A 26,018-nucleotide genomic window follows, 5' to 3' on the forward strand; every position below is an offset into this window, starting at 1 on the left:
GAAACTTGCTCAAACAAAATTTTGGGGAAAGATTTTTTATCTCAAAGGAGAATAGAAGAGGGAAATAAGGGAGAAAAAGACCTAGTGAGAGATTGAACGCCAGGTAGTAAGGGCCTAAGAAATTTTATGCTAGAGAAGAAGAACAGAGCCACCCTAAAACGGTAAAAACAGAATCGTAATTGAAGAAAATGGTTTCAGGGGATGTATAAGATATGATAATATTACAATATTTCGAGTGCTGTAACAAAATTTCAAATTGTTACGGTATTTAAAATGCCATATAAGATGCGATAATCTTTACGGTATTTAAAGTACCAGAGTGATAGGGCATTTTAAAATGTGGTAGTCATTATGGGCTGTCGAGTACCGTAATAGTATTTCAATTTATTATAATATTTTAAATACCTTATAAAATGTGATAGTAATTGTGATAATATGACTATCGTGAAGGTTATTTTGGAAAAAAAAAATCTAAAATGAAAAAAAACGTAAGAAAATTGTGAAAGTTTTTATTTTCTTTCATTTCCACCAAAATTAATGTATATTTGGGATAATTTACCGATTTATTTTAAAGACTAAGAGAACCTGGACGGTGGTACTGTGGCATTACCCTAGTTTATTCAGCGGCAGGCAAATTGGGAGGGCTGGGCCCACAGGGCCAATTGCTAAGTGTAAAGCCGGTGATGGCCCTCCACCTGCTCTGAGGGAAGAAGAGAGAAATCCTGGGAGAAAGAGCGTGGAATGCTGTGTTTGGAGAAAGGAATAGGCAGGGTTCTGAAATTGTGTTGTTTGGCTGTTCCCTCTTCTTTACCTCATGGTGCTTCAGAGCAGCTTTGATAACTTGGAGTGAGTTGCGGCACAAAAGGAGATGGATCCTTCCCTTGTGTTGATGCTCTCCAACCTCCTCCAACTCCAGAACCATTTGGACCCCTCCCTCACCACCTCCCTGGCCGATTCCCATAGCAGTGCCGCCCCCCTCCTCTTTTTCACAATCGCGTCTGTCCTCTCCTATGCTGCGGCTGCCCTCCAATCTCGCACCACCAGTGGCACCACCACTGCTAGCGGCACAAACAATGCCGGAGCCGGAGCTGACAGTGACCACGACCACAGCATCAGCGCCTTCCGCTCTCTCGCCATGGAGCACATATGGGCCATGGAGCCGCTTGCCCGGGACGCACAGTGGCGGTCCTCTTACGGCCTCTCGTACCCTGTGTTTGCAAGCCTTGTGGACCAGCTGAAACCCCATCTCAATCGTGCCAACCTTCCCCTCCCCCCTGACTATGCCCTGTCTATGGCCCTTTCCCGTCTGACCCACGGCTCCTCGGCACGGTCCATGTCCCCAAACTTCAAGCTTGACCCCTTCCTCATTGCCAAGACCACCAACACCATCACCCGCCTCCTCTCCACCAAGCTCTACTCCAATTACATACGCGTCCCTGTCAGCCACCGCCTACTCCAGACTGTCCAGGCCTTCAAGGAGCTCTCAGGGCTCCCCAACATTTGTGGAGCCATTGACGGGAGCCATGTCAAGCTGTCACGGACCCCTTCCTCGGATCCACTTGCCTTCAAGTGCAGGCATAATTTCTATTCCGTCCTCCTCCAGGTCATTGCCGACCATAGGCACATCTTCTGGGATGTGTGCGTCAAAGCCCCAGGCTCTACTGATGATGCCTCCCACTTCAGGGAGAGCCTCTTGTACGCTCGGCTCACTTCGGCTGAGATTCTGCGAGACTCAGTGATCAATGTACGAGGCCGCCTTGTTAGGCCTTATATTGTTGGGGACTGGTGCTACCCTTTGCTCTCTTGTTTGCTCACCCCCTTCTCGCCGAATGGTACTGGCACCCCTGCTCAGAACCTCTTTGATGCTTGCTTGATGAGGGGGAGGGGGGTGGTGGAGCACGCCCTCGGGTTGCTCAAGGGGAGGTGGCGCATACTCCAGGATTTGAATGTGGACCTGAACCATGCTCCCCAAACTATTGTTGCGTGTTGTGTGCTCCACAATATATGTCAGATTGCAGGGGAGCCAGAGACTCCTCTATGGAAGGACCCTAAGGAGATGGGGCCAGTTGCGAGGGTGTTGGAGAGTGAGAAGTTGATGTATTATTGTGGGGAGAGTTTGAGGCAGGCTATGGCTGACGATCTCCAAGAGAGGCAGCAGCATGCTTGATGAGGTGAGGACATTCTATTCTGGTGATCCTTTATTGACCTATTTGAGGAAGTTTGGTTGGTCTCTTCTGTTTGATGGTCCCTTGATCAGAAGATTGAAACCAGGAGATAATGCATGCTACTTTATGTGAATCCTACTTTCAAATGTAGCATTTAAGCATCTTTTGTAGTGGTTCTAATATAATCAAAATTTTGAAGTTGTCTCATTTGATGGACAAGTATGTTCAACAAGCTCTCTCATACTATGCATTATATTACCAGAAATTCAACACATATAATCGTCATGCATCATATGGTTACTGGTGGTCATATGAGCATCAATGGGGCAAGGGGCAGATTCTTTGATCTGTGGAGATTCTTAGCAATGTGTTAGCTTCTTGATAGTGGGCATGCATAATGTAATTTTAGTTAGTCTTTCTTACCCTTTTACTATCTATGGAAATTTAGATATATGTTAGTTTCTAATGTTATTTATTATGTTTCTCTGTAGTTGGCTGTGGCATTGTATTTAGAACTAACAAATTTTTGAAGATGGTTGGGATCTTGTGCTAGACATATACTAAATATTAGGATTTGATGTTTGTGATGAGGAGACTGCTAAGACATGCAGTTTCTAGCTTTCCCAATGCCAAACAAGTTAAAATACCAGTGCCTCAGTTTATCAAACATGATTCTCAGCTTTCAAGCTACCAATTTTTACCTTCCTCCCAGAATTCAGGAAAGTTAGCAGCAAGTATTTTCCTGGAGAAACTGCAAAGAAGGTTATCAAATGCTACCTAAGAGACAAAGAGGACCAAAAAAATTAAGAGAGGGGGGATAGAAAATAGATTGAAAGTAGGAGAGGGGGCAGAGTAGGTAGCAATAGAGAGAGAGAGAGAGAGAGAGAGAGAGAGAGAGAGAGAGAGAGAGGTACTAGGTGTTTTGATTCAATCTAGTGGGCCCCCCTGCAGCCCCCATTTTAGCCAAAGGCGTTAGAAGCCTGATTTGCGTCCCTCCAAATGTGGTGAACATGACCCTCATCGCCTTGCATAAATAGAAAATGTGTTAAAAAATTTGAGTCAAACTCCAGGGGCATTCAACTCTCTTTGGGGTCCACGCTATGACATCACTACTATTCCCTTCTGCTGTGATTTGCCAAAAGAGGAAGGTGAAAGTTGGACAAGGTGATCTAGCACGGTGTATATAATTTTTACTTTTTCTTCTTTGCACTGACTAGAGTACTAACAATGGTCCAAATACAATTAGATCAACTCAAAATAAACCAAAAAAATTTATGAAAGAGGTTCTCGCTTGCTGCCACTAATTAAACTTCTTTTATTCAATAAACAAAAAACACGTAATATTTATGACCACAAGAAAACATAAGACTGCAAGACATAAAGCAAGATGTCAGAAGATTACCTCAACTGGACTTTGTACACCCCACTCTGAGTCTCCTCCTCCAATGGCGCACGGGTTCAATAATCTTTTTCAGATCTTTGAAGTATGAGAAACCAAAGGCTATAACCCTTAGTCAATATGAAAGCAATGAAACATAACTTAGCAAGAACTAGGCCTCAATGGGCGTGCCCCTCTCTTGGATCTAGGTGGGGCATTCCCCCTATTTTCTTACTAATTTCTAATGGAGAGAGGAGAGATGAGAGAGTTTAGAGAGAGATGAGAGAGGTTGGCATGTCAGCCATAGGGGGGGGAGAGAGGTTAGAGGTGTAGAGATTTGTAGAGAATGGGCCTCTATTTATAGTCTTTTCCAAAGGTTAGGGTTAGCCATCCTTATGGAGACTAGATCCAAACCATTTATCACAGGAGATCTAAGGGGTGAGAGATCTGAGCCATCCAATCCTTAGATCAGTCATCGTGATTCAAAAAAAAGAGCTAGAATATTATCCTTCAACTTCCTTAAACCTAATCCCATCAAATAATAAAATATGAAAAATAATATCATACTATCTACTGTATAAATCTCTTATACATGCCTTCTTTTGAATATTCAAACTTCTTAAATCTTAAAACATTCCATAGTATTCAACACTTAATTGAGTTCCTTATGGCTCTCATGAAAAATAAGGACAATATACAATTGGAGGAGTGTGCCACATACGGTGGTCAAGGGTGGCCCCCACGTACTCCCTTATTCACATTTATGGTGGGCCCCACCTCCCATGGTCGGCCCCCATATACTTAACAAATTACAAAAATTATATAATAATTTTAGAAAAAGAATAAATATTTTTTTCTTTTTGAATATTTAAAATACTGAAAATTCAATATCTCCCATTTATAAATCCATTTTGTGAAAATAAAATATCCAGATACTTCTAAAAATTCAAATAATAATATAAAAATCATTTAACATCAAAATAATTAATTCCAAGTATTTCTCAAAAAATAATTAATTCCAAGTAATTTTGATGGGAATCGGATCCAACTAGGTCAAGGACTAATAAATTTGCTAAAGCGTTTCATCTTCTATTGCGGACTATAATCCACATTCACTTTCTCGAACTGACCTTATGGTTCTCATGACCCACAGACCATCACGGGGGTTCATGATTGGGCCGCAAAAGCCCAATAATAAGTGAGGAAACACAATCTCAATCTATGGATTACAGGTTCTCCCCAAGATACAAGTTCAAGGCCACACATACCTGATGCAACCACAACTCTATGGTGCATAGGGGTAATCTCTCTCTTATATACATGCATCACTCTCAATAGTGACTCTGTTCCCAATACGGTTATCATATCTACATATCATGTAATGGTTCACAGATGAGGCTTTGGCCTTCATCTCTGCAGGCCTACCATCACACACAAGGGTTACACCATCCCTTGGCTCTCAACCTTGGGCAACTCCGACGTCATCAAGGCATGACCTGCTAACCCTCATCGGTTGTGCACTCAACCTAGGTAATTAAGGTTTTCTAACTCGATTGGCCTGGCATGTAAAGCCTAGTCTGAGTATCGGCAAATATCATTTGCCTATTTCGGTCCAAGAGGACCATACTCCCACTGAGTTTATGTTCTACTATATCAAAATATTGATTACAAGCTCTCATAAGGCCTTTAATGTCCACAGAAACCCAACAAAAGGAGCTAGAGGGAGCCCTTTCCAAGCCTTTGAGGAAATCTTTGGAATTTGTTGTGGTGGAGTCAGTGTGGCTCAATGGGTTGTGAGAGGGAGACAATAGTGTATCCACGTTGGCCTTAGTATACCCCCTGTCCCTGTGGGTCTTGGGTTGCTCATAGAACAACCATCCATGTTAAGCTGATGTAGGAGCAAATGGCTCGTATTTTTTATCCTAGTTTTTAAGGATGTATTTTTGGGGATTTAAGTTCTTTATGAATTTTTGGGTTTTTTTAGGTTTGTAGGAGTTTTAGGAGCTGTTTGGAAAAGTAAGTCTCAACTCCAGAGTTTGGACCCAATCTTTGGACAGAACTTGGTAGGCCACGAACTCACCGCCTTTGCTTCTCTTTCTGCTATACTACAGGACTTGTTTGTCCCTTCCAACGGTACAGACAGAATAATATGGCCTCCTTCTGCCTCTGGAGTCTTCTCAGTGGCTTCTTTCTATGGCATTCTTGAATCTTGAAGAGGCTCGAACCCGAATCCCATCCCTGCCCATCTTAGAATAGGAAGGAAGGCATACTTGTTATCCGTACCGTCAAAAAAAAAAAAGAAAAAAAGAAAAAACATTCTACTGGTTTGCCATTCTTAACAAGGCCCTTACAGTGGACCAGCTTCAATGTAGAGGCTTTTCCCTTCCCAACCGCTGCCCCATGTGCAAATCAGTAGAAGAGACCAACCATCACCTCTTCTAGCATTGCGAGGTGGCAAGTGGTCTTTAGGCCGAGTTGCTTCAAAGTTTTCATTGGTGTTGGGTTCTTCCACAGTCAATGCGGGAGCTCCATCAGGCTTTCCCCTAGTCGCCGTGCACTCTTTCCCCCTCTCCCTGGTGGCAGGAATTTGTCTCTGGAGGGCCTTGGTGGCTGCCACTATTTGGACCCTATGGACTGAAAAAAATCTTAGAATATTTGATGGGAAGAAGACCAATGGCTTTAAGGGGGCCTCATCCAATAGATAGTAATCTTTTGGGCCCATAACCACAATGTTCTTAAAGGTTTCACCACCTCTGGCTAGAGGCCTTGGACTTCAGGCCATCACGAATTGCTCGATCATCCTTATAGAGACCCCCTGACCCTTACCAAGTTAAGCTTAACTTGATGGTTGCTCCCTCAGCAATCCTTATCCAGCGGGTTGGGGACTCTTTAGAGATCACAATCAAAACACCCTACTTTCTTACTCTGGTACATCCGCTTTAGTGGACTCAACTGCAGCAGAAGCAGTGGCACTTTTAGAGGGAATGAAGAATTTCAATCAAGATTGGGGAAACTCCTTGGTTATAGAAGGTAGCTCCAAAAATGGTATTGCTTAGGCCTTGGGTGGTTGCACCTGTCCGTGGCACTTGGAGCACATTTTTTAGCACTATTCTCCCTGTGCCGGCATATTCACATCTCCTTTCAACATGTGTGGCAGGAGGTGAAGTCTAGTGCAGATTTGCTCGCAAAGGAAGGCGCTAGTTCACCTTCGACCATCAGTGGAACCACCCTAGCTCTTTTTTGAGCTCGGTTCAGGGTTTTCTTTTTTGGTCCTTATTTTTGGGGGTTTTTTTTGTACAGTGTGCTTTCTCTCAGGCATCAATTTTTGTATAGCGACCTCATTGCGGCCTCATCTTTCACTAGCAGGTGCATGTTTATTCCTCAGATATGATTGGCATTGTAATTCTTTTTTATAGTAATACAAGTACAAAAGTTAACTTTTCAAAAATAAAAAGTTTTCTTTATTTTTTTTGTGGGGGGGGGGGGGGGGTTGGGGCAGGTTATTTCGTTGTTGCTTTTTGTCTGTGCAAGATATTCAGATAGTTTGGAGACTGCTAGGGCTCCATTAGAGCCATGTGTTTCATGTATGTGCAGAATCCTTGAGGTGCGACAGGCTATTCTTGTACTATATATATATATAGAGAGAATAATATCTAGAATTTCTATTTATATATTACACCGAAACGGATTTTTCCATTTCTAAAAATTTGTACAAGTTCTACTCACAACTAATATTAACACGAAGGTCCATTCAGAAGTTTCCCAACTGTACAAAGTACACTTTCAATTTACGTTAACATGAAGGTTCATACATTTACAATTTTGATAGAACAAAAGTTACACAAATATTTGATTCTGATTACAATTTCTCTCAAGCTACTCCTGCTGTACAACGCATGATAAGGCTGCCATTACTTTGAAAGAATTCACAACAGTTTGATGAGCTTGACTACTCAGTAAGTGACCGTCATTATCCTAAATTCATAATTGGAAAATGTAATAGTTTTTAAAAGAATGCATATTAAAACAATACGAAGAGGAACATACATGAAGAACAATTTTAAGTTCAGAAACACACAATTTAATATAATCCCAAGGATTGAGTTGCATACAAACACTTTGACAAAAATGCATAATTCAAGAGATTTCACAAAATACCCTATTGGCATCCCAAGTAGGTCTCCTATATACCCCACCAGCCTCTTGGATGGGTCCACTTAATCCCTGTAGGTCCAATCATACCTCACCGGCGTACCGGATGAGTCTACTTAATTCCTACCGGCGTACCGGATAGGTCCACTTAATCCTTCCAATCATACCTCATCGGCATATCGGATGAGTCCACTTAATCCCTATCGGCTCACCAGATAGGTCCACTTAATCTCTGCAGGTCCAATCATGCATCACCAACATACCGGATGAGTCCATTTAATCCCTACCGGCATACCAGGTAGGTTTACTTATACTTAAATTATCTTTGAAACTCTTTAAACATCAGAAAGCATCAATATCATATATTTAAAATATCATTGAAATCCTTAATGTGAATTCACTTGAACCAATTAATAATAATCACTTTCATTAAAATATCTATAAGTAGCTAGTCAAACATATTGGGCAATAATTTCAGAAAGGTAGCAGCTCGGAAAGACTTTATTGAAATGTAATATGATAGACAGAATTATCACAATTTATTGAGAATGCAAATATGCAAATAAGCATTTCATAATAATAGATAGCGTTCAAACAGACAAAGTACAATTAAACAATAGTGGCAATACTACAATCAAGTGCAAAAATATCAGTTTTTCGAATAATGATTTTATAGGAGAATGAAGTCATTTTCACATGAATTTTGCAGTGTCGAAATATTTAAAACAATAAAAGGAAATCTCACAATTTTACTAAAAGAGGAATTACCAATTCCACTTTACAAGAAAATGAAATCATTTATGCATAACACTTATAAAAGTGATGTACAGAATATCATAATTTATTAAAAGCGGACTAATTTTCAGGAGAATGAGGTCACTTACGTTTATAGGTCACGAGATGGGTATGTGGCTACTGCTATCCGAGTTTGATCGAGATTATTGGCGTTCAGCTAAAGGGGTGGGACAAGAGGCCAAATGAGTTTTCTTTTTATGGAGAGAGAATATGTTCATAAGGGAGAGGAAATATTACATAATCATTAAAATAATAATATCGTTGCGAGAAAATAATACTTCGTGAGTGTATTATTCAAATTATGAGAGGATGATGCATAAGACTGTCATGAAAATGAACATACTATCATAATAATATAATAAATGAGAATGATTTGGGAATGAAAATACTATTTTGGGAATACTCTGGGATTGACAATGATATACTATATGGGGATGATATGAGAATGATATCATGTATGAGGATGATATGAGAGTGAAATATTGTAATTTAATATATGCATGATATGAGAATAAAATACAATGATATATGGGAATGAAATCATTATAGTATAATATATGAGAATGTCATGAAATTAAGACTACTATTATAAGAAGGTAACATTTTATAATCATGAGAACATCATTACAATCATTATGAGAGAGATATGATGAGGGAGAGATGAGAATGAAAATTATTAAAATTATGAGAAATTATGAGAGCATGATGAGATGATAATAGAAACTTATTAAAATTACACAATTATGAGACCATGATGAGATGATAATAACAACTTATTAAAATTACACTAGTATGAGTGCATGATGAGATGATAGTAACCACTTATTAAAATTACACTATTATGAGAGCATGATGAGATGATAATAACCACTTATTAAAATTACACTATTATGAGAGCATGATGAGATGATAATAACCACTTATTAAAATGACACTGTTATGAAAGCATGATGAGGGAGGGAGAGAATAACTGAAATTGAAATGAGTGAGAGAGAAAGAAGGAACTTACGTAGAGAGAGAGAGAGGAGCTCCTATTTGATAGGGGAGAGAGAGAAGACCAATTGATGCTTTGTTTAAGGGGCCAATGGTTATCAACTTGGTGTGGTCTCATCATATTCAGATTTTCGTGCTCATCTCTGTTTTTGTTGTGTGTCTACCTGTTCTGAATGTCTGTGGCTGATGTGGTCTGAGTGTTGAGATCAACCGAAGATCCAGTTTGACAAGCCCTGTATCCAATTCACATCAGTCAAGTTGAATGAAAGGATCAACTTGGCATGGTCTTATCATTCAGATTTTCCAGTTGTTAAGATACAAGAATATTTATGTTGTCATAGTGGCTCTGGGCTCAGCTGAACCGAAATATCCATATTAATTATGGGTGTGTCATGTGCCCATCAGCTGATTGGATTAATAATTTTTGAGCTGTTTGGTCATCTAAGTGCTTTTATGTCACATCATTGAGGAGAGGAATAAGATAAAGAGGCACTTCCTTTCTTTACAGAGAACAAAAATTTAAAGAGTCCGATATCATGGGGGCCTGTATCTCTATAGTTCTGTGGCCTCAACATGATGAATTTCATAAGTGAGTGGAGGCTGGTGGCTCCCTCGTGCTTATGAAACCAAGAAAAAGATGTCAGACGGAAGAATCCAGATCTTGGGCATTTTAAGCTCAATATTTACTACCGCTCTCAGGAAAACTAAATGTGATTAAATCAATGGTTTAAAAAAAGGATCGGTGCCCTGGATCGGGCACCTCAAAAACCCATCCGGATCGGTGAATCGGCGATCCGGATCGGGAATCGGTCGAATCGGTTGGATTAAGCCTTAAATAAAATCCAAAAAAATTATTAAAATTCATTGTAAATGTTGTTTTTTAGGAATCCAATAAGAAATGAGGGTACTACATTAATAACTTTTATTTTTTGGAGATGTTGCTTCCCTGTATGAAGATTCTCATCAAACATTTATTAAATCCTAACTAAATACAATATTATACATTGAAAATAGAATAATTGGTTTGTATTTTTATTAATTGATCATCATTTTACTATACAAGTAAGAATAAATTAGAAATTTGTCTTATAATATCATCTAATTTAAAATCTAATTTACAAATATAACAAAAAATAATAAATTACATAATTTATAATGTAAATAAATTAATAAATAAAATATAAGATTTGATTATTATTGTGGTATAATTATTAATTACAATATTATAATAAACATGATTCATAAAACAAGGTACGACCCTCATAGAAAAAAAAAAAATTAAGTACTAAGAAACTCAAAATCTTTTTTTCTTTATTTTTTATTTTTATAAATATTGATAGATTGCAAAGTGGAACATAATATTTTAGATCCTTTTTTATTGTTCAAAAAAAATATATTTTAGATCCAAAAATACTCCATAAATAAGCTTTTTCACCAAAGAGATTAAATTTAAATTGTGATCCTGCAGGTACACGCAATCTTTTTCACCACTTCTGTGGTGCCTTTATGCATGCCCTTTAAGTTCTTATGTTAGTTTTTCTATTTAAAGAAACAATCCCACATCGAAGATTTAGGATTGTCCAAGTACCTATAAATAAAACCCAATTGAGGCTTGGAAGGAAGGGTGTGCATGAGGTTGGGGTTTGTGCATGTGAGCTGGCGGGGGCCATGACAGGAAGCTTGCGGGTGAGCTGGCGTGCTGTGGGGTTCGTGCCTGAGCTGGCGGCTAGGGCTTATGGTGGGTTTTCTTGCCTTTTTACATTGACACATGGCATAATATTGGCAAAATTGCCGGATCCTGTTTTGTTTGTGGATCCGGAACGGTCTCACCGATACCCGATCTGGATCGTTCGATTCCGGATCGGATCGACGATTTTTAAATCACTGGATTAAATAGACATGCAAGGAGATCGGAACCCCTTGACAGGCAGCGAATACTTTTACTGAAAGTTTGGGAGTTGCTAGGATATGGCACAACCTTTAGGAGGGGAATGAGAATGCCGATGCTTTGGGAAAAGTGGATGTTGAAAGAAAAAGTTGTTTAATTTGCCTTAACTAAAGTTCTTGAGGCTCTTCTGATATGACATCTCATCATTGTTTTTTGCATCTTTCTTTGTCTTATATCATACCTCCCATATTCGTAATGAAAGGTGCAAGATTTGGCTGCTCACTTTTAGTAATCCATCCAATACTGTGGGTGGTCAAATCTGGTGGGATCCCAACTGCCCCCCATTTTTCGTGCTCTAGAATCAAAACTAGGGTGGGTTTTAGCAAGAGTGGCTGAATGTGTCCTATAATGAAATTGTTCTGATTGTGATAAATGATCTATTTATTTGCATTTTGCTAGGTTCTTTCTGTTAAGTTCTTCAATGTTTCCCCTTCTGTTTATGATTTGTCAATTGAAAAAAAGGAATGTTTTTTATTGGTGAACAATATGGGAAGTTTAGCCTTTGCTCCTTGGAATTGACTCTCTTGACAAACTTGATGAACAAACTTCTTTCTTTTTGATGAGTGAAAATGATAAATAAACTTCACTTGACACATTGAATATCCTAAAACTGATGGAACCCCTTCCCCACTGAACTACCTAAAAAAAACTACACATTTGGAATCTGACCCAGTCGCATGGGCATCTGCAGGTGTGGTAGCGAATTTTCAATTCTGGCTATTCCTTTTGCTGCCACGGAATATGGAAAAATAGCTGCTGTATTGTATCGACATCGTAAAATATTGGGATCATCTCAAGGCTACATTAGTTTCCTTTTCTATGGGATCATCTCAAGGCTACATTAGTTTCCTTTTCTACTTTTGTAGTATACATTGCTTCTCTGTTTTGAATCTTCGAGACTGTGAGAAAGAAGATCTGTCAAACTCATTGCATAACATACAAGGATATTTAAACTGTTACTCCTTGTGGCACAAACTAACTCTTGCAAGCTCCTATTTTCAGACAATTTCTCACTCTTCAACTTTCCATTTGGATGATCATAAACTCATGCTTCTAGAGAATTACAGCAACCTTTCTATCCACTCTCAAAAGCAATTGTAATCTTGTTTATATAGAACCTAGGCTCTAAAAAATCAAATAAAAATATATTTTAAAGTTAGTCAAAGATTTCTAGTATTGAAACCACATTTCTCAACACTATTTGAAGATGGGCTCTAATTTGATTGTTTAGAACCTCGTCTCTGTTCGAACCGCACCCATCTTAAAATATCTGGATATGCAGCTAAACACCTTTCAGTGGCATTACTTATCCCAACTAGTAATACAGGCTCACATTAGATATTCTAATCAAATTACAAAAGATGTGGATGCCATGTGGAGAAACGCCCAATATCATTATTTAAAAAATCGTCGATCCGATCTGGAATCGGGTGATCCGGATTAGGTATCGGTGACACCGTTCCAGATCCTCTAATAAAATGGGATCCGGTCTTTTTTGTCAAGAAATCACCCTGATGATGTCATAAAGCGGATGTCACCGCATAGGTTCGCCCTGATGACGTCATAAAACGGATACGTCACCGGTTCGCCCTGATGATGTCATCGATTTTGAAAACTGCCTAACAAATTTTTTTGAAACCCATGTAGTTTTTTTGAAACAGGGCGATGACATCATCATTTTTGAAAACTAATAGTACGAAAGACCGACCATGTGGCCACGTCCAATGCATAGGCAAGGTCAACCTCCTGCATGTTACATTGACAACCAAGTGCTGTACATTGCCAAGTTATATAAGCATATTTCTTCCCACCATCTATCGATGTGGGATATTTCTTTTGTCTTGGCAATAGAGTCTACAATTAAGGAAGACTTTTTCATTAATAGCTCTCTCTTATATAAGGAAATTCTCATCTATAAAATAAATAGTCTACAAATTTTTTTTTTTTTTTCTCTTTTAATTGATTATATTCAATTTTAGTTTTATAATTTTAAAAAATAAAGTACATATAACTAAGTTTGAATTACACATAAATACAAAAAACAAATTATACATAATAAATACAAAAAACAAATTATACATAATAAATTTACAAGAATTAATATAATTATATGAAATTTTTGTTATTTAAGTTAATAACTCAATATAATTATGTTAAACTTATGTCATTATAATTATGTGAATATGAGCATATTAAAATGACATTCGATGCAGCCCCCTTTTAAGTCCTCTTTCGTCTAGGTCCTGCAGGGTCGCCACGACCCCCGCCGCCGGTGGCTCTTCTCCTTCCTCGTCTCTCCCTCCTTCTCCTCTTCGGTTGTCTTCTTTCCCTTATTCTGTCGTGGTGCCACCTGAGATCTCAGTCCCCCTTTCTGCTAAGCTGTGTTCCTCTCTGGTGGGTACTTTTCATCCCCGAAGGGACGATTTCAGAGCGATTGAAAAATGGGGCCAGCGTGTTTGGAACGTGCCCAACCTAGTGTGCAAGCAATTACACGACGGAGCGTTTCTTTTCTCGTTTCCGTCCATCCCAGGAGCTCGCTCCGCTTTGAGCTCTCCCCCCTTGTCCTTTAAGGGTGTGACTCTTTCCCCTAGGGAATGGTCTCCGAGTCTCGGCTTTACTCGACCTTTGAGAGTTTGGCTCATGGTATTCAACATCCCCCTCCACGCTTGGTCCCCCCCGACTTTCAGGACAATTGTAGATTCCTGTGGTCAACTGGTCGTATCCTCTAGAGGTCGATAGAATTCTTAGCTCATGGTGCTATTTGACTATTGGTGGAAACCCTGGATCCTACTTTCATCCCCTTGGTTTGGATCGAGGTTGAAGGTCTGTATTACTGTTCCCATATCTCCTAGACCTTGGCCTCACCCAATTCGTACTCCTTGCTTGTTCCTCCGCTGATGGACGCAGTCAAGCCTTCCTCGTCAGATTGGACAGTGGTGATGTGAAAACGCGGTGCAACCTTCAACCTCAGCCCAAGCTCGCCGTGGCCCACTCTTGGAGACGTCCAATGGCTCCTTAGCAACAAACTGCACACAAGATAGGGAGAACAATCAACCACATGGTAGTGATGGGTGATAGACTTGTAGCGACCCCGCCGTCTGTCTCTGAGGACAACCCCATTCTGGCTCCAGCCGCCTCCCTGTCACCTCCTCGCTGCCCTCTGTCCCATCCTATCAGAGCCTGTACACCCCCCTGACGGAGCCTTAAATCCCAGATCAGGATTACAGTCCCTAGCATCTGTCGGGTCGTCACCTCGAGGAGGCCGCCCTCCAATCGGGCCTTACCGAGCCCCTCTCCTGCTCTCCGTACCTCACGGCTGTGGTACCTACGCTTGCCCCTACCCATTCTATCTTATCTGCAGCCCCTCTCTCACCGTCCCACCCCTCCCCTCCCCTCCAATCTCCCCCCCCAATCTCGACACCTGTCCCTCACCCCTCTTCCCATCCGCCTGAGCCTTCCGTCCATCCGTCGCCTGTCCATCATGCGCACCCTCCTAGGGATTCCTGCCCCCCTTCCTCTTCCCCCCCTCGGGACCCTCCCTGCCTCGATCCCCTCCACGTCTTCTTCTCCTAGCCCCTTCTTTCCTCTCTCACCCTGTTCGCTTCCCACCGCCTCCTCCTGTCCAACCTTCACTCCTTACTTCCCTCCCTCCCTCTGGTGCCATGCCCCCTTGTCTCTCCATTGTCGGCCTCCCCCTTGTCCCCTCCTCCCTTCTCGAGAGTCCTTTCCCCGCTCTCGTCCTCCATTTCATCATGTTTGCTTTTGGTGTTCCCCCTCCTCCTCCTCACCCCCTGCCGTCTCTGCTCAGCCGCCCATCTCTTCCTCGTTGACGGACTCGCTCGAGGCCTCTTTTGAGATCCTGATGGCTCGATCCTTTGACTTTTCTACGCTTGACCCTACCCTGCTCGCCTTCCTCTTGGCTCCCCTCATGAATTATACACCTCTACCTTGGTTCCCATTTGCCAGGTAAACTCTCCCCCTGGTTCCCTGACCTACTGCACCAACTAACCCCTCTGTACCCTTGCTATCAACGACATGGCCCTTTCGCAATCTTGATCCTTCTCCCTGGCCCATTCCCGGTGGCCTTCTATCCCATCGCCCCTCTTATCTTCTGCTCTCGTCACCCTTTCTCGCCTTCGTCCGTTCCTGACCTTCTCCTCGCCCCTCTTCCGGCCCAGTGAACACCTGGGAATTCAGCCTCTTCCCTCAACCTTTCCCACCCCCCCCACACCCTCCCACTCGACCCTTTCCTCTCAGACACCTCCCTTTCCTTACCACCTGTGTCCACCCATTCTCTTGAACCCTACCTCGATCTTCCCTCGGACTTCCTCCATTCTCTCTCCCTCGATCCCCTTCTCCCACTTGTTGCCGTCCTATCTCGACAGGCCTCGTCGGACCCTTCCAGTTCTGGCGGGTCCCTCTCCCAGTCCCCCCCCAGCTTCGGTAGACTCCAATTTTGTTGAAGGAGTTGATCGCAGGCAGGAAGACCTCATGGAGGTTCTTAGAGTAATGGGTTTTCCCCCGGAAGGCCCCTTTCACGTTTTTTTCAAAGATGATATCCAAAGTCGGCTCAAGGTAAGAATCAAGGGGTGTAGGGAACTTCACAATCTCTCCTCTAGCTTCAATTATGATCTCAAGGCTCCCTCAGATATTCCAGCTCAAGAGACTATGCCAGCCCCTTCCCTTAGTCTCCTCTGTAGGAGATCCCCCAGACTGGCTGCTCAGCCCCTTACCCTCACATCCTCATGAAACTCACTTCATTGAATGTTAGGGGTTTGGGTCTAGAACCCAAACGATCTGCAGTCAGGGACATGTGTGCCAAACATAATCCCACCCCACCCTTTTAGCTCTCATCGAAACCAAACAGCCGGCCTCTTTACAATTCATATGACAAGTCTGGGGTCGTAGACCGTGCCAGTGGTTGTCTCGGCCTGCGCTAGGCGCCTTAGGGGGCAGCTGCCTTAGTTGGAATCTGGCAGAACATTCTCTCCAGTCATCCCTGATTGGAGAATTTTCTATCACGACCATCCTTTCTTGCACCTCTGATGGCCTGCCCTAGAAGTTCACAGCGGTTTACGGTCCAAACTCTCCTGCCCTAAGACCTGTTTCTGGGCAGAACTTGACCGCGTGGCCTCGCTCCCACACCTTGTCTGGTAGGGCAGGTTTCATCCTGCAAACCAAGCTCCAACTCCTTAAGAAATCTCTTAAAGAGTGGAGTAAGAACATCCTTGGGAACTTCTCCCTAGTAAAAACTTCTCTTCTCAATTCTATCCAGGAGCTGGACAATCTGGAGGAATCCAGACCACTCCTCCTCTGAAAGCAATCTCAGATCCCAACTGAAATTGGACTATCTCTCCACCCTCAAGAAAGAAGAAATTTTTTAGTACCAGAGTTCCATAGTGAAATGGCTCAACCTGGGAGACCATAAACACAGGCTTCTTCCACTGGATAGCTAATTGCCGACGCTGAGTAAACTCTATCTCACTCCTTAAAGTGCGTAATTCCATTCTGGACCAACCTACCCAGGTGAAAGCAGCCATCTTGGCTTACTACAAAAATCTCGACTTGGCTCCTAGCGATCCAAGATCGAGAATGGGTAATCAACGTTTCCACTCACTCCCCCAGGAGTGGTTATATTGGTTGGAACGCCCATTCTCAGAACAAGAACTACTGAAAGCAATCACGAATCTCGGCAAAGACAGCGTCAGGTCCGGACGGCTTTCCGTTGGCTCCCTTCAAGGCGTTCTTGAGAACTTTAGGTCCGACTTCCTCAATTTCTTCAAAGAGTTCTACCATAGGGGCATCATTCATAAAGCAATAAATACCACCTTCATCGCCTTAGTCCCCAAGATGGAAGGAGCCGACAAATTAAAGGACTTTAGACCGATCAGTTTGGTAAACTCCTGATACAAGATACGCTACAAGATACGCTCAAAAGTGCTGGCAACTCGTCTGAAAGAAGTGCTACCTTTTGTTATTTCTCTTTCACAAAGTGCCTTCATAAAGGATAGACAAAGCCTTGATGCGGTCCTGATCGCTCACGTGTGCCTCCATTCTCGACACTTACAGAAATAACCAGGATATATTCAAAATTGACTGGGAAAAGGCCTATGACCATGTCAAGTGGTCAGTTTTAGACGAGACCATGGGTAGAATGGGTTTTGGGGATAGATGGCGGAGATGGTCACTTTTAGACGAGACCTTGCTACTCAAATCCCCACTTCTCCATTCTCATCAACGAGACTCCTAAGGGATTCTACCCCTCTTCTAAGGGGACAAGGAGACCCCATTTCCCCCTTTCTCTTTGCTATAGCTGCCGAAGTCTTTAGCCAAGCACTATCGAGGTTATACCAGGTGCAATACGCTGATGGCATTCAAAAGCTATGCTAGGGGCCCCCTCGGTCTCCCATTTGCAATACACTGATGACACCCTAGTGTTCATTGACTCCAACCGTCAGGAAATCGAATGCCTCCGTATGTTCCTCAGGTGCTTTAAGTTTGCCACCGGTTGTAAGGTCAACATGTCGAAGTCAACAATGATGCCCTCACTTATGAGGAGACCAGAACCTTACTCCTAGGTTGGACGTGCAAAGTGGAAGAGCTCCCAACTAACTACCTGGGGATTCGCCTGGGACTTGGGAAACCTAAAACGGCACGATGGTCAACCGTCATTGATAGAGTAGACCGCCTGCTTGCTTGCTGGAAAGGAAGGTTCCTTTCTTTCGTAGATCGCACTACTCTAATCAAAGCCACACTCTCCAACACCCCCATATATCTCATGTCCTCTTTCATATGCCGGCAGTGGTAGCCAATAGACTGGAACAACTCATGAGGAACTTCCTCTGGTCAAGAGAGTTCGAGTCAAAAAAATTCCACCTTGTTGCTTGGGAAACGATCTGTCGATAAAAGACTCAGGACGGACTTGGGCTTCGCTCCCTGCGAAAGCAAAACATGGCTCTCTTGGGTAAATGGTGGTGGTGCTTGTCGAGCTCCCCTAATCATCTATGGTCACAAGTGCTTTGACATACATATAGAATCTCCCCTGAAACCTGGCTACCTGAGGGGAGGCCCCACAGCAGACCCTCGGGAGCCTGGAAATTGTTTCTTTCGGTTTTATCTACCTTTAAACAATCCATTAGATTCCTCTCAAGGTCTGGCAGTAGGATTCAATTTTGGTCCAACCTTTGGTTGGGCCACTCTCCTCTCAGGGACCGCTTTCCTTCTTTGTATTCTCTCACCACTAAGCTGCTAGCCTGGATCTCAAAAGAGCTACAGCTGACAGGTAACAGAAGAGTGTGGCACCCCTCTTTCAGTTGTTCTCTTTCTGATGCTGAAATACTGAAGTCCATCTCCCTCTAGGCCTTGCTCAACGATTACTTTTTTTCGCTTTCAGGGTCGGACATGATCATATGGACGCCAGAGCCATCTGGCTCCTTCTCGGTGGCCTCTTTCTACAGGAGTTTACTACCTTCTCACCCCTCTTCCCCCTCGGTAACGTTCAAGGTATGGTCATCAATAGCACCACCAAATGTGCAATCGTTTAACTAGATCGCTTGCAGAGGAAAAGTTCTAACGATTGACCAACTCAAGCGAAGGGGCTTCGCTATACTGATGTGCTCTTTGTTTTAAAGAAGAAGAGACCCACTATCACCTATTTATCCATTGCGATATTGCTCTTTACCAGTGGAGTAAACTTCTCAACCTTTTCGGCTTGACCTGGGTCATACCGGCCTCCATCCCCAGACATTTTAACTTAGCAGACAGCCTTCCGTGGGAATCTGGGAGGCTCCTTTGGAAGGCAGCGACAGAGGCCACGATTTGGACTCTATGGAAAGAAAGGAACTCAAGAATCTTTAAAGGGGTCCATTGCGATAATCCAGCTCTGTTCCATAAAATCCACTCTCTCATGACTTTTTGGGCCACCAATTATATGGCCTTCAAGCTTCTTCCTTCTTCTACCTTCCTTGTCAACTGGCAACAATTACTTCTGCTTTAGAACACTCGACCCCCACGCCATGGGGAATGGTCCCCCCCTCCGCTGGGTGCAATTAAGTTAAACTTTGATGGCTGCTCACTCGAAAATCCTGGCCCCTCTGGGGTAGGGGGGGTGTTCAGAGACTACCAAGGAAATACCTTTGCACAATGCTCAAGACACATAGGTCACACCAATTTACAACTGGTAGAATCTCTCACCTGGCTCATGGGCATCAAATTCTTTGATCCTGTGTGGGGTCAACCACTTCTGGTGGAAGGGGACGCACGCAATATAGTTTCTAGGGTGGCGGGTCATGTATCCCCTGGTACGTCTCTACGATTTTTGACGAGATTTCTCACCTTTGCAGGGATATTCCCGTCTCATGGATGCATATTATGACTTGGGCCATAATCCGCCCAACCCTAGGCCAAGTCAAACGTATACATTCCCTCTGAATTGCAGAGTCCACTATAATTACTTTATTTACATGCTTTCTTAGCCTTTAAAGGTCACAAACCCCAACAATTATTGCTCATTGTGCGACAAAAATTGATGTTTTGAGATCTAATTTTGACATTCTTTCATCCTCTCTCCTCTTTATGGTTCAAGTCTTAATCGCGCTCATCAAAAGTCATGATGCTCTATAATTTTGTTTCGAAGTAAGTTAACGTGGAAAAAGATGTAGGTTCTTTTAGAAGATGGTAGAGTGTTTTTTGGGAATTTCAAATAAGTGGGGGAGATAAATGGGCATTTTGATTATTAACTGAAGTGACCATACACTACATGAAACTATTCATTAATAAGTAACAAACAAAATAGTATTTAAGCGCTATTTATTATCTAAAAGTGCAACATTACACAGAACTTGTTTGCAGAACCAATACTGCACGTTTTAGTGCTACCATGTGATTGGTATATTGTGACTCAACATGTAGTTTACATGATCTCTACACTTATCTTCTTAAATATGGGACAAGAAAACCTTTATTAATATCACATAATTAATAAGCTTTGGGGCATTGGTTTCTCCCCCTATTTTGGGGGTTACAAGTTGAGTTAGTAACTTGTAACCAATGCCCCAAACATTACACATAGCGTCTTGCCATCTTGGCCATGATGAAGCCCATGAAAAAGATGTGGAAAGTGTTGGAGTTATGTTCAAGGCCTTAACTCCATTGTTTCAAGATAATTCCTGGTCAAAGTGGGAGTATACCAGAATGGTGCACTTACTGGACTTTCGTGAATTGGGATCAAGGAAGTCGAAATACCTCGTGTCATGAGGCAAGACCGAAGGGCCTTATTCACAATTGAGAGGTTTGAGGGGCTCCTCTAGTCAGGGTCGGTATGAGACTGCCTCATGAGTGTGTGAGCCAAGACATGAGAGATAGGATTGGAGAATCCGATTTGATAGAGCATAAGTGTGAGATTAAGCCCTGTGTGAGTAGACTAGGCTTTGAGAGGACTTGGGCTAAATCCTTGAGAATTCGGTTTACTCACGGCATGTGCATAGGACAATTGGAAATGGGAAGTTGCTCTGATAAAGTTGATCCGCTTAATCAAAGCTATGCACATTTGTTAGAGAGAGGACCCTCGCATCCACATGAGTGCATGTCCTTGGGGTTGCACCCGTAATCCACTGAACATCCGAAAACCAAAGCCACCTATTGGGTCATCTTTAATAAACAAAGCATGTCTCCCTGCTTGAGACTGTGGGACATAGGTATGTTGGCTTAACTTGATAAAGTGGCCAAAGGTTTCGAAGCTAGCCAAGTGGAGTACAATACAACTCTACCTTCTGAAAGATCATAATCTCCCTATTTGGATTTTTTACTGGATGCCAAACTGAGTGAATTTGTTAGAGAATTTTTTAAAAATGATTTACAATGAATTTTGATAATTTTGTGAAATTTTATTTTGTTTAAAAATGGTTTTAGAAATTTGTTTGCACTTTATTCCACCTAAGGACATCCCACACATGTGGGGTGTTGCACTCAAATGGCCCATGTGTGTGACCTTGCCACATGCAAGCCCCACAGGCCGCCATGTCACTTCCACGTGGAGGGGACATGGACAAGTGCCCTTGGGGCGTTGGCCCCTTGTATGAAAGTTCAACATATTTTGTATACGTGTGATATAAAAATTAGCGTTTTTGTTCATATGTGTGAGTCTTGGAAATTTATTTTTAAAATACTCTATATTTTCTAGAAATCTCCAACGTATGGTTTTTGATGGTCAAAGATACTTTATGTGTGTGTGGGATTTCTATTGGCTTAATGATAAGGCTTATGACATATTATGAACACTATGATACTATTTATAAGATATTGTCTCCAAATGAAAGTAAGTATTCATTAAGAGAGAATATGATTTTTGAAAATATTTTAGAGAGAAGGTAGTGGGATGCCCCACACATGGTGTTTTTGAAATCAATGGACAAGATCAAATTTTGATAAAATCAATGGTAAAAAAGTGAGCATCCAAAATTACGGTTTTTAATGACAACGAGCACATGGGAAATTTGAAAGCATTTTAGGCATTTGGTGATCATGGTGATTAAATCTCACCCATCATATGATATCCATGGATGGTGATGAGCAAGGCTAGGATCAATGTCTCTCTCATTGGATAACTTGTTTGATCGATTCAATCTAGGGTTAAGACCACACTTGAACCACCTAAAGCTCCTTAAATCTAACTGCTCTCAGTATTATTCAACACACTTGAGAGTTGGAAGAGAGTTTAAGAAAGTGGCATGCCCCTCCCATGGAATGCTTCATTCCTTCCATCATTTCATGAGAGAATAGTTCTTTAAAGAAGAGGGAATACTGCTCCATAAAGAACTCCTTGCATGCAACCCTTAGCTTATTCCCTCTTCACTTTGGCTTCACTTGTCCATCATCTAGGGGATCAAACCTTGCTGTAAAGTCTTCCAAAATAGTAAGGTTCATGTGTACATTTAATCCATTTCCTTGAGTTCTCTTTCATGTCTTAAAGTTAGGATGTGTAGGGTTGCATACCTAGCCTTTTAAAGTAGTTTTAAGCATATTGTCTGCAACATCTAGTGAGTGTTTCCTTGCTAATTTTTCTGCGATGTTTAAGCATAATAGTGAGCATTACCCTTTGAAGCCCTCTTCATACCATGCCACTTGGAGCACCCATTAGTACATTCTCTTACATTAACATCTAAGTTTCACTCTCTATCTCCCACGTTCATTTTTCACTTGGTATTTCTCCCACACATGGTTCACTTGTAGGTCCTTTCTTTTGAGTTTGATTCATAGAGTAATTTGCATCTTGGTGTGATATGATTTAGTTGATGCACTCTTTCCATCTAGATTGAATCTAAGTCTCATTATCTTACAATATCAGAGAGAAACTTATACCAAGTGTTGTATTTAAGTTCATGGGCATCTTGGCAATTTGAGAAAATTTCAACAGCTTCCCATGCCATTAGACTAGTTGCATATGTTTCTTTTTTAGATTGATTTCATATGAGTGCTTTCATTTTAAGTATTTGTGTGGATTCATGAGCAATATGCATATGGATGATTTGTGAGTCAAGAGAGATTTCATTGTAAGTAATCCTTGTAATTTTTGGACATATTGTATTTGAGGATTAAGGGCCTTGGAGCCATCTATTCAGCTGTAAATGTATGAACAATGTGTATTATAAGATGTATTGAATAAAATTTTGTTTTCCTATACCTTGGACTCGTCCTCTCTTTGTTGCAAAACAGAGAAACCCTTGAAAATGGGCCTTTTGAACTAGATGAACATAGACCGTCCATTCCATGGGTGGATATAAGCCCTTTCTTAAATCAATATCATTTTCCCTTTTTAAATTGTTTATATGATGATGATATGCAAAGTTTGGGGTAAACAAATTCCTTAACCCCCTGAGGGTCTTGATTTAACACCATTGTTTTTTTTTTGGAGAATGGATAACTTGTATTCACTCTATTTCCTCTCTTAGAGAGAGAGAGAGGGAAAAAAATAGAAGAAACAAAAGAAAAAACTATCATCTTCCAGTTTTTTTTTCCAATTGTTTTTTTCATGGTCTTCTTTTTTGGGATAATGAGCATGTGTGTGCCAAATCTGGGGCAACGAATGCCCCCAAGACCTCAACAATGAGGGAAGGCAGAAAATGTTGAGGTCTGCCCTTGGGCAGACCAAGTGTTTTTCTTAAGCAATGTGTATGTTTTTATTTACTCTATGTGATTTTACTTTATCGGATCCGTTTTGGGAAGAGCTTATATTGTATCTGATTTCATGGGAAGTGGGAACTAGGAGCTTATACTATGTACTAATAGTCTAATATAACTATTGAGGATAAGTATATCACATATAATTGTGTGGGAAGACATGGTAGAAAGACAAATCTGTTTACTGTCATCAGTTGATGAAATATGACACGAGTTTCCACGATATGGGAAGGTTGCTGCAGCAGTGACTCAACCTAATCCTCTTCGCCTCTGTTGGTTCTATGCAGTGGCTGATGTGGTTCTTCCTTGGGTTTCTACAAGTTTCCTTAGTTCTTCCTTGCTTGTATTAATTGCTGGTATATCATCTCACATTTTGCAGGGAAGCTATTCACCAGGATGTATTGGTTCTGGGCGATCAATCTATAACATGTTTCTTCTCAAACACATTGTATTTCCTGTGATTCTTCTCAAGCACATTGTTTTAGCACATGTTACCCAAACATTCATTAGTCTGCTCCCTTTTGAAACATGTCTTTGCCAGAAATATGGTGCTTATCTGATCATTTAGCATGGAAATCCGATTTGAATGGCTTTAGAGTAGAACATTTATTTGACATGTTGACGTTTAGCCGTCTTGCTTTTGCATCATTATCCTGAAGAGAACTTGGAAAGGATGGGTTATAGCACGAGCAAAATTTTAGCTTAGGACATTTCAGTACTAGGTATTTGTCTCTTTTTGCTGGTTATTCAGAGCAAGCAACTTACTTTAAACATTTGAGTTACCTATCTAGGTTAGCATCCTTCTAGCAATATTGTGGTTTTGTGTTTTGTAGAGATTGCATTTGCTTTCTCTAGAGATCACATTTTTCTCAACTCTGCATGATCAGTTTCTCATTCCCTTGGGAATGCATCGCGCACAGACATTATTATATTTGCCTGCAGCCAGAATGATGGGTTCTCATACAGACAATATGGTTTCTTTCATCAGATTATATGGCAACATTGCGTTTTGAACTAGGTCTCTTTTATCTAACAATTCCCGAAATATGTTCAACAGGAGTGATGATATGCAGGCCATACAATACACAGGCACGCATCCTCCATCCATACCTAAGACAGTGGTTCATCTCTGCTGTTCATCTTGGAGTGAATGATGGATACACTCCCCTTGTAATTTAGAGCATCCCCTCATTGTATGTGTTATATGCGTTTCTCATGTTATCTGAGAACATGTAATACAGCAAAAAAATACAAGGGGTGAACATTCCTGTAACATAAGGAGAGCAACACAATAATTTTTAATTTTTTTTTTCTCCTGTTTTTGGGAATCACTTTCCTTTTAACTCTCGAGTCTCGATACAAGTTTCCCATTGCTTTGTGGCCGGGTGTATTGAGAAACAAGCAACTAGAAGTACAAGACATTCACCAGATCACGGGCCTCATGTTTGAAGGGAAATCCCCTTTAAGACAGGATATTGGTGAGGCAGCGCTATGCGACGAAGTCTACCTTTGAATATGAAAATAAGAAGTGAATATTGCTATTTGTTGGAGAGGAAATTTAAAATGCCAATGCTTTGTTTTGACCAGTAATCAGATAGATAAAAACCTAATCTAAAATGACTAACATAAGATCGCTCAACATGATTTGTTCAATGGTTCATCAAGATGAGCCTGCTTTCAGTAGAAGAGGATGAAGAAATTTCAAATGCTATGATTACATAGCTTGCCCAAATCAATTCGGCTTTTAAAGTGGTGAATCCCAGTCTAAGCGTGGCAAAGGGGTAGGCCTGGGTCAGGGCAGCTTTGGCCATACTGGCCTGGACCTGAGTTGGGCTGGGCTAAAAACAAATAAAAAAAAATTAATAAAAAAAACCAAGTGAAAAAGAAAGCCGGGCTGGCCAATAACCAGCCCGTCGCACAAGAAAGAAAAAAAAGAAAGGCATGGTTAGTTTAAGAATTAGTTGTACTCTAGAAGCACCAAAGCGTACAGTAATTCCATAAAGAAAACGTAGGAGAAAAGTCATTGCCCTAGACAAAAGGAACATGCCTATTTGAAGATTAGGTTAATAACAAAACATTGTTTATAAGATTTTAATAACTTGTACAAGTGGAGCATTGGACACATGGATGGATTGTTTATTAGAGTAGAAAGTGGTATTTTTTTGAATGTTGAATGGTGGTCCTGTGGTCATTGTCGTGTAAGAAGGGAGGAAAGTAAGAGTAGGGGCCAAACCTCGTGCAACTGCCCCGAAAACGGCCGAAATGGCCAGCCGTTATAATTAATATATTTTATCTACATTATATAAACATAAAAGGGAAAAATGTTATATAAGGTTGCAACCTTAAAATTAAAGGTGCATTTCAAAAATTCTTCATAAAACGTTGCTTGGATATTGAAAAACCGTTTAAT

The 26,018-nt window shown here is 41.3% G+C and overlaps 1 protein-coding gene across 2 annotated transcripts; it reads left to right on the forward strand.

Annotated features, from left to right (window-relative positions):
* Positions 1–697: 697 nt before the first annotated feature.
* LOC18424778 (PIF / Ping-Pong family of plant transposase) lies at positions 698–24,925 on the forward strand. Of its 2 annotated transcripts, none has more exons than XM_006829352.4 (2): positions 698–2,171; positions 24,666–24,925. In XM_006829352.4, the coding sequence occupies exon 1, from the start codon at positions 869–871 to the stop codon at positions 2,165–2,167; it is 1,299 nt and encodes a 432-aa protein (XP_006829415.1). In that variant the 5' UTR covers positions 698–868; the 3' UTR covers positions 2,168–2,171; positions 24,666–24,925. The 2 variants fall into 2 exon arrangements, with proteins under 2 accessions (XP_006829415.1, XP_011629144.1); XM_011630842.3 differs by lacking the exon at positions 24,666–24,925 and adding an exon at positions 12,123–12,406.
* The last annotated feature ends 1,093 nt before the right edge of the window (positions 24,926–26,018 follow it).

The sequence above is a fragment of the Amborella trichopoda genome, chromosome 4, assembly GCF_054954075.1.
Source record: "Amborella trichopoda isolate Santa Cruz 75 chromosome 4, AtrichopodaSantaCruz75HAP2 v2.0, whole genome shotgun sequence".
NCBI classification, from domain to species: Eukaryota; Viridiplantae; Streptophyta; class Magnoliopsida; order Amborellales; family Amborellaceae; genus Amborella; species Amborella trichopoda.

Excerpts from the sequence above, each read along its gene's own strand:
- LOC18424778 (XM_006829352.4), top strand. The coding sequence starts at position 869 with ATGGATCCTTCCCTTGTGTTGATGCTCTCCAACCTCCTCCAACTCCAG.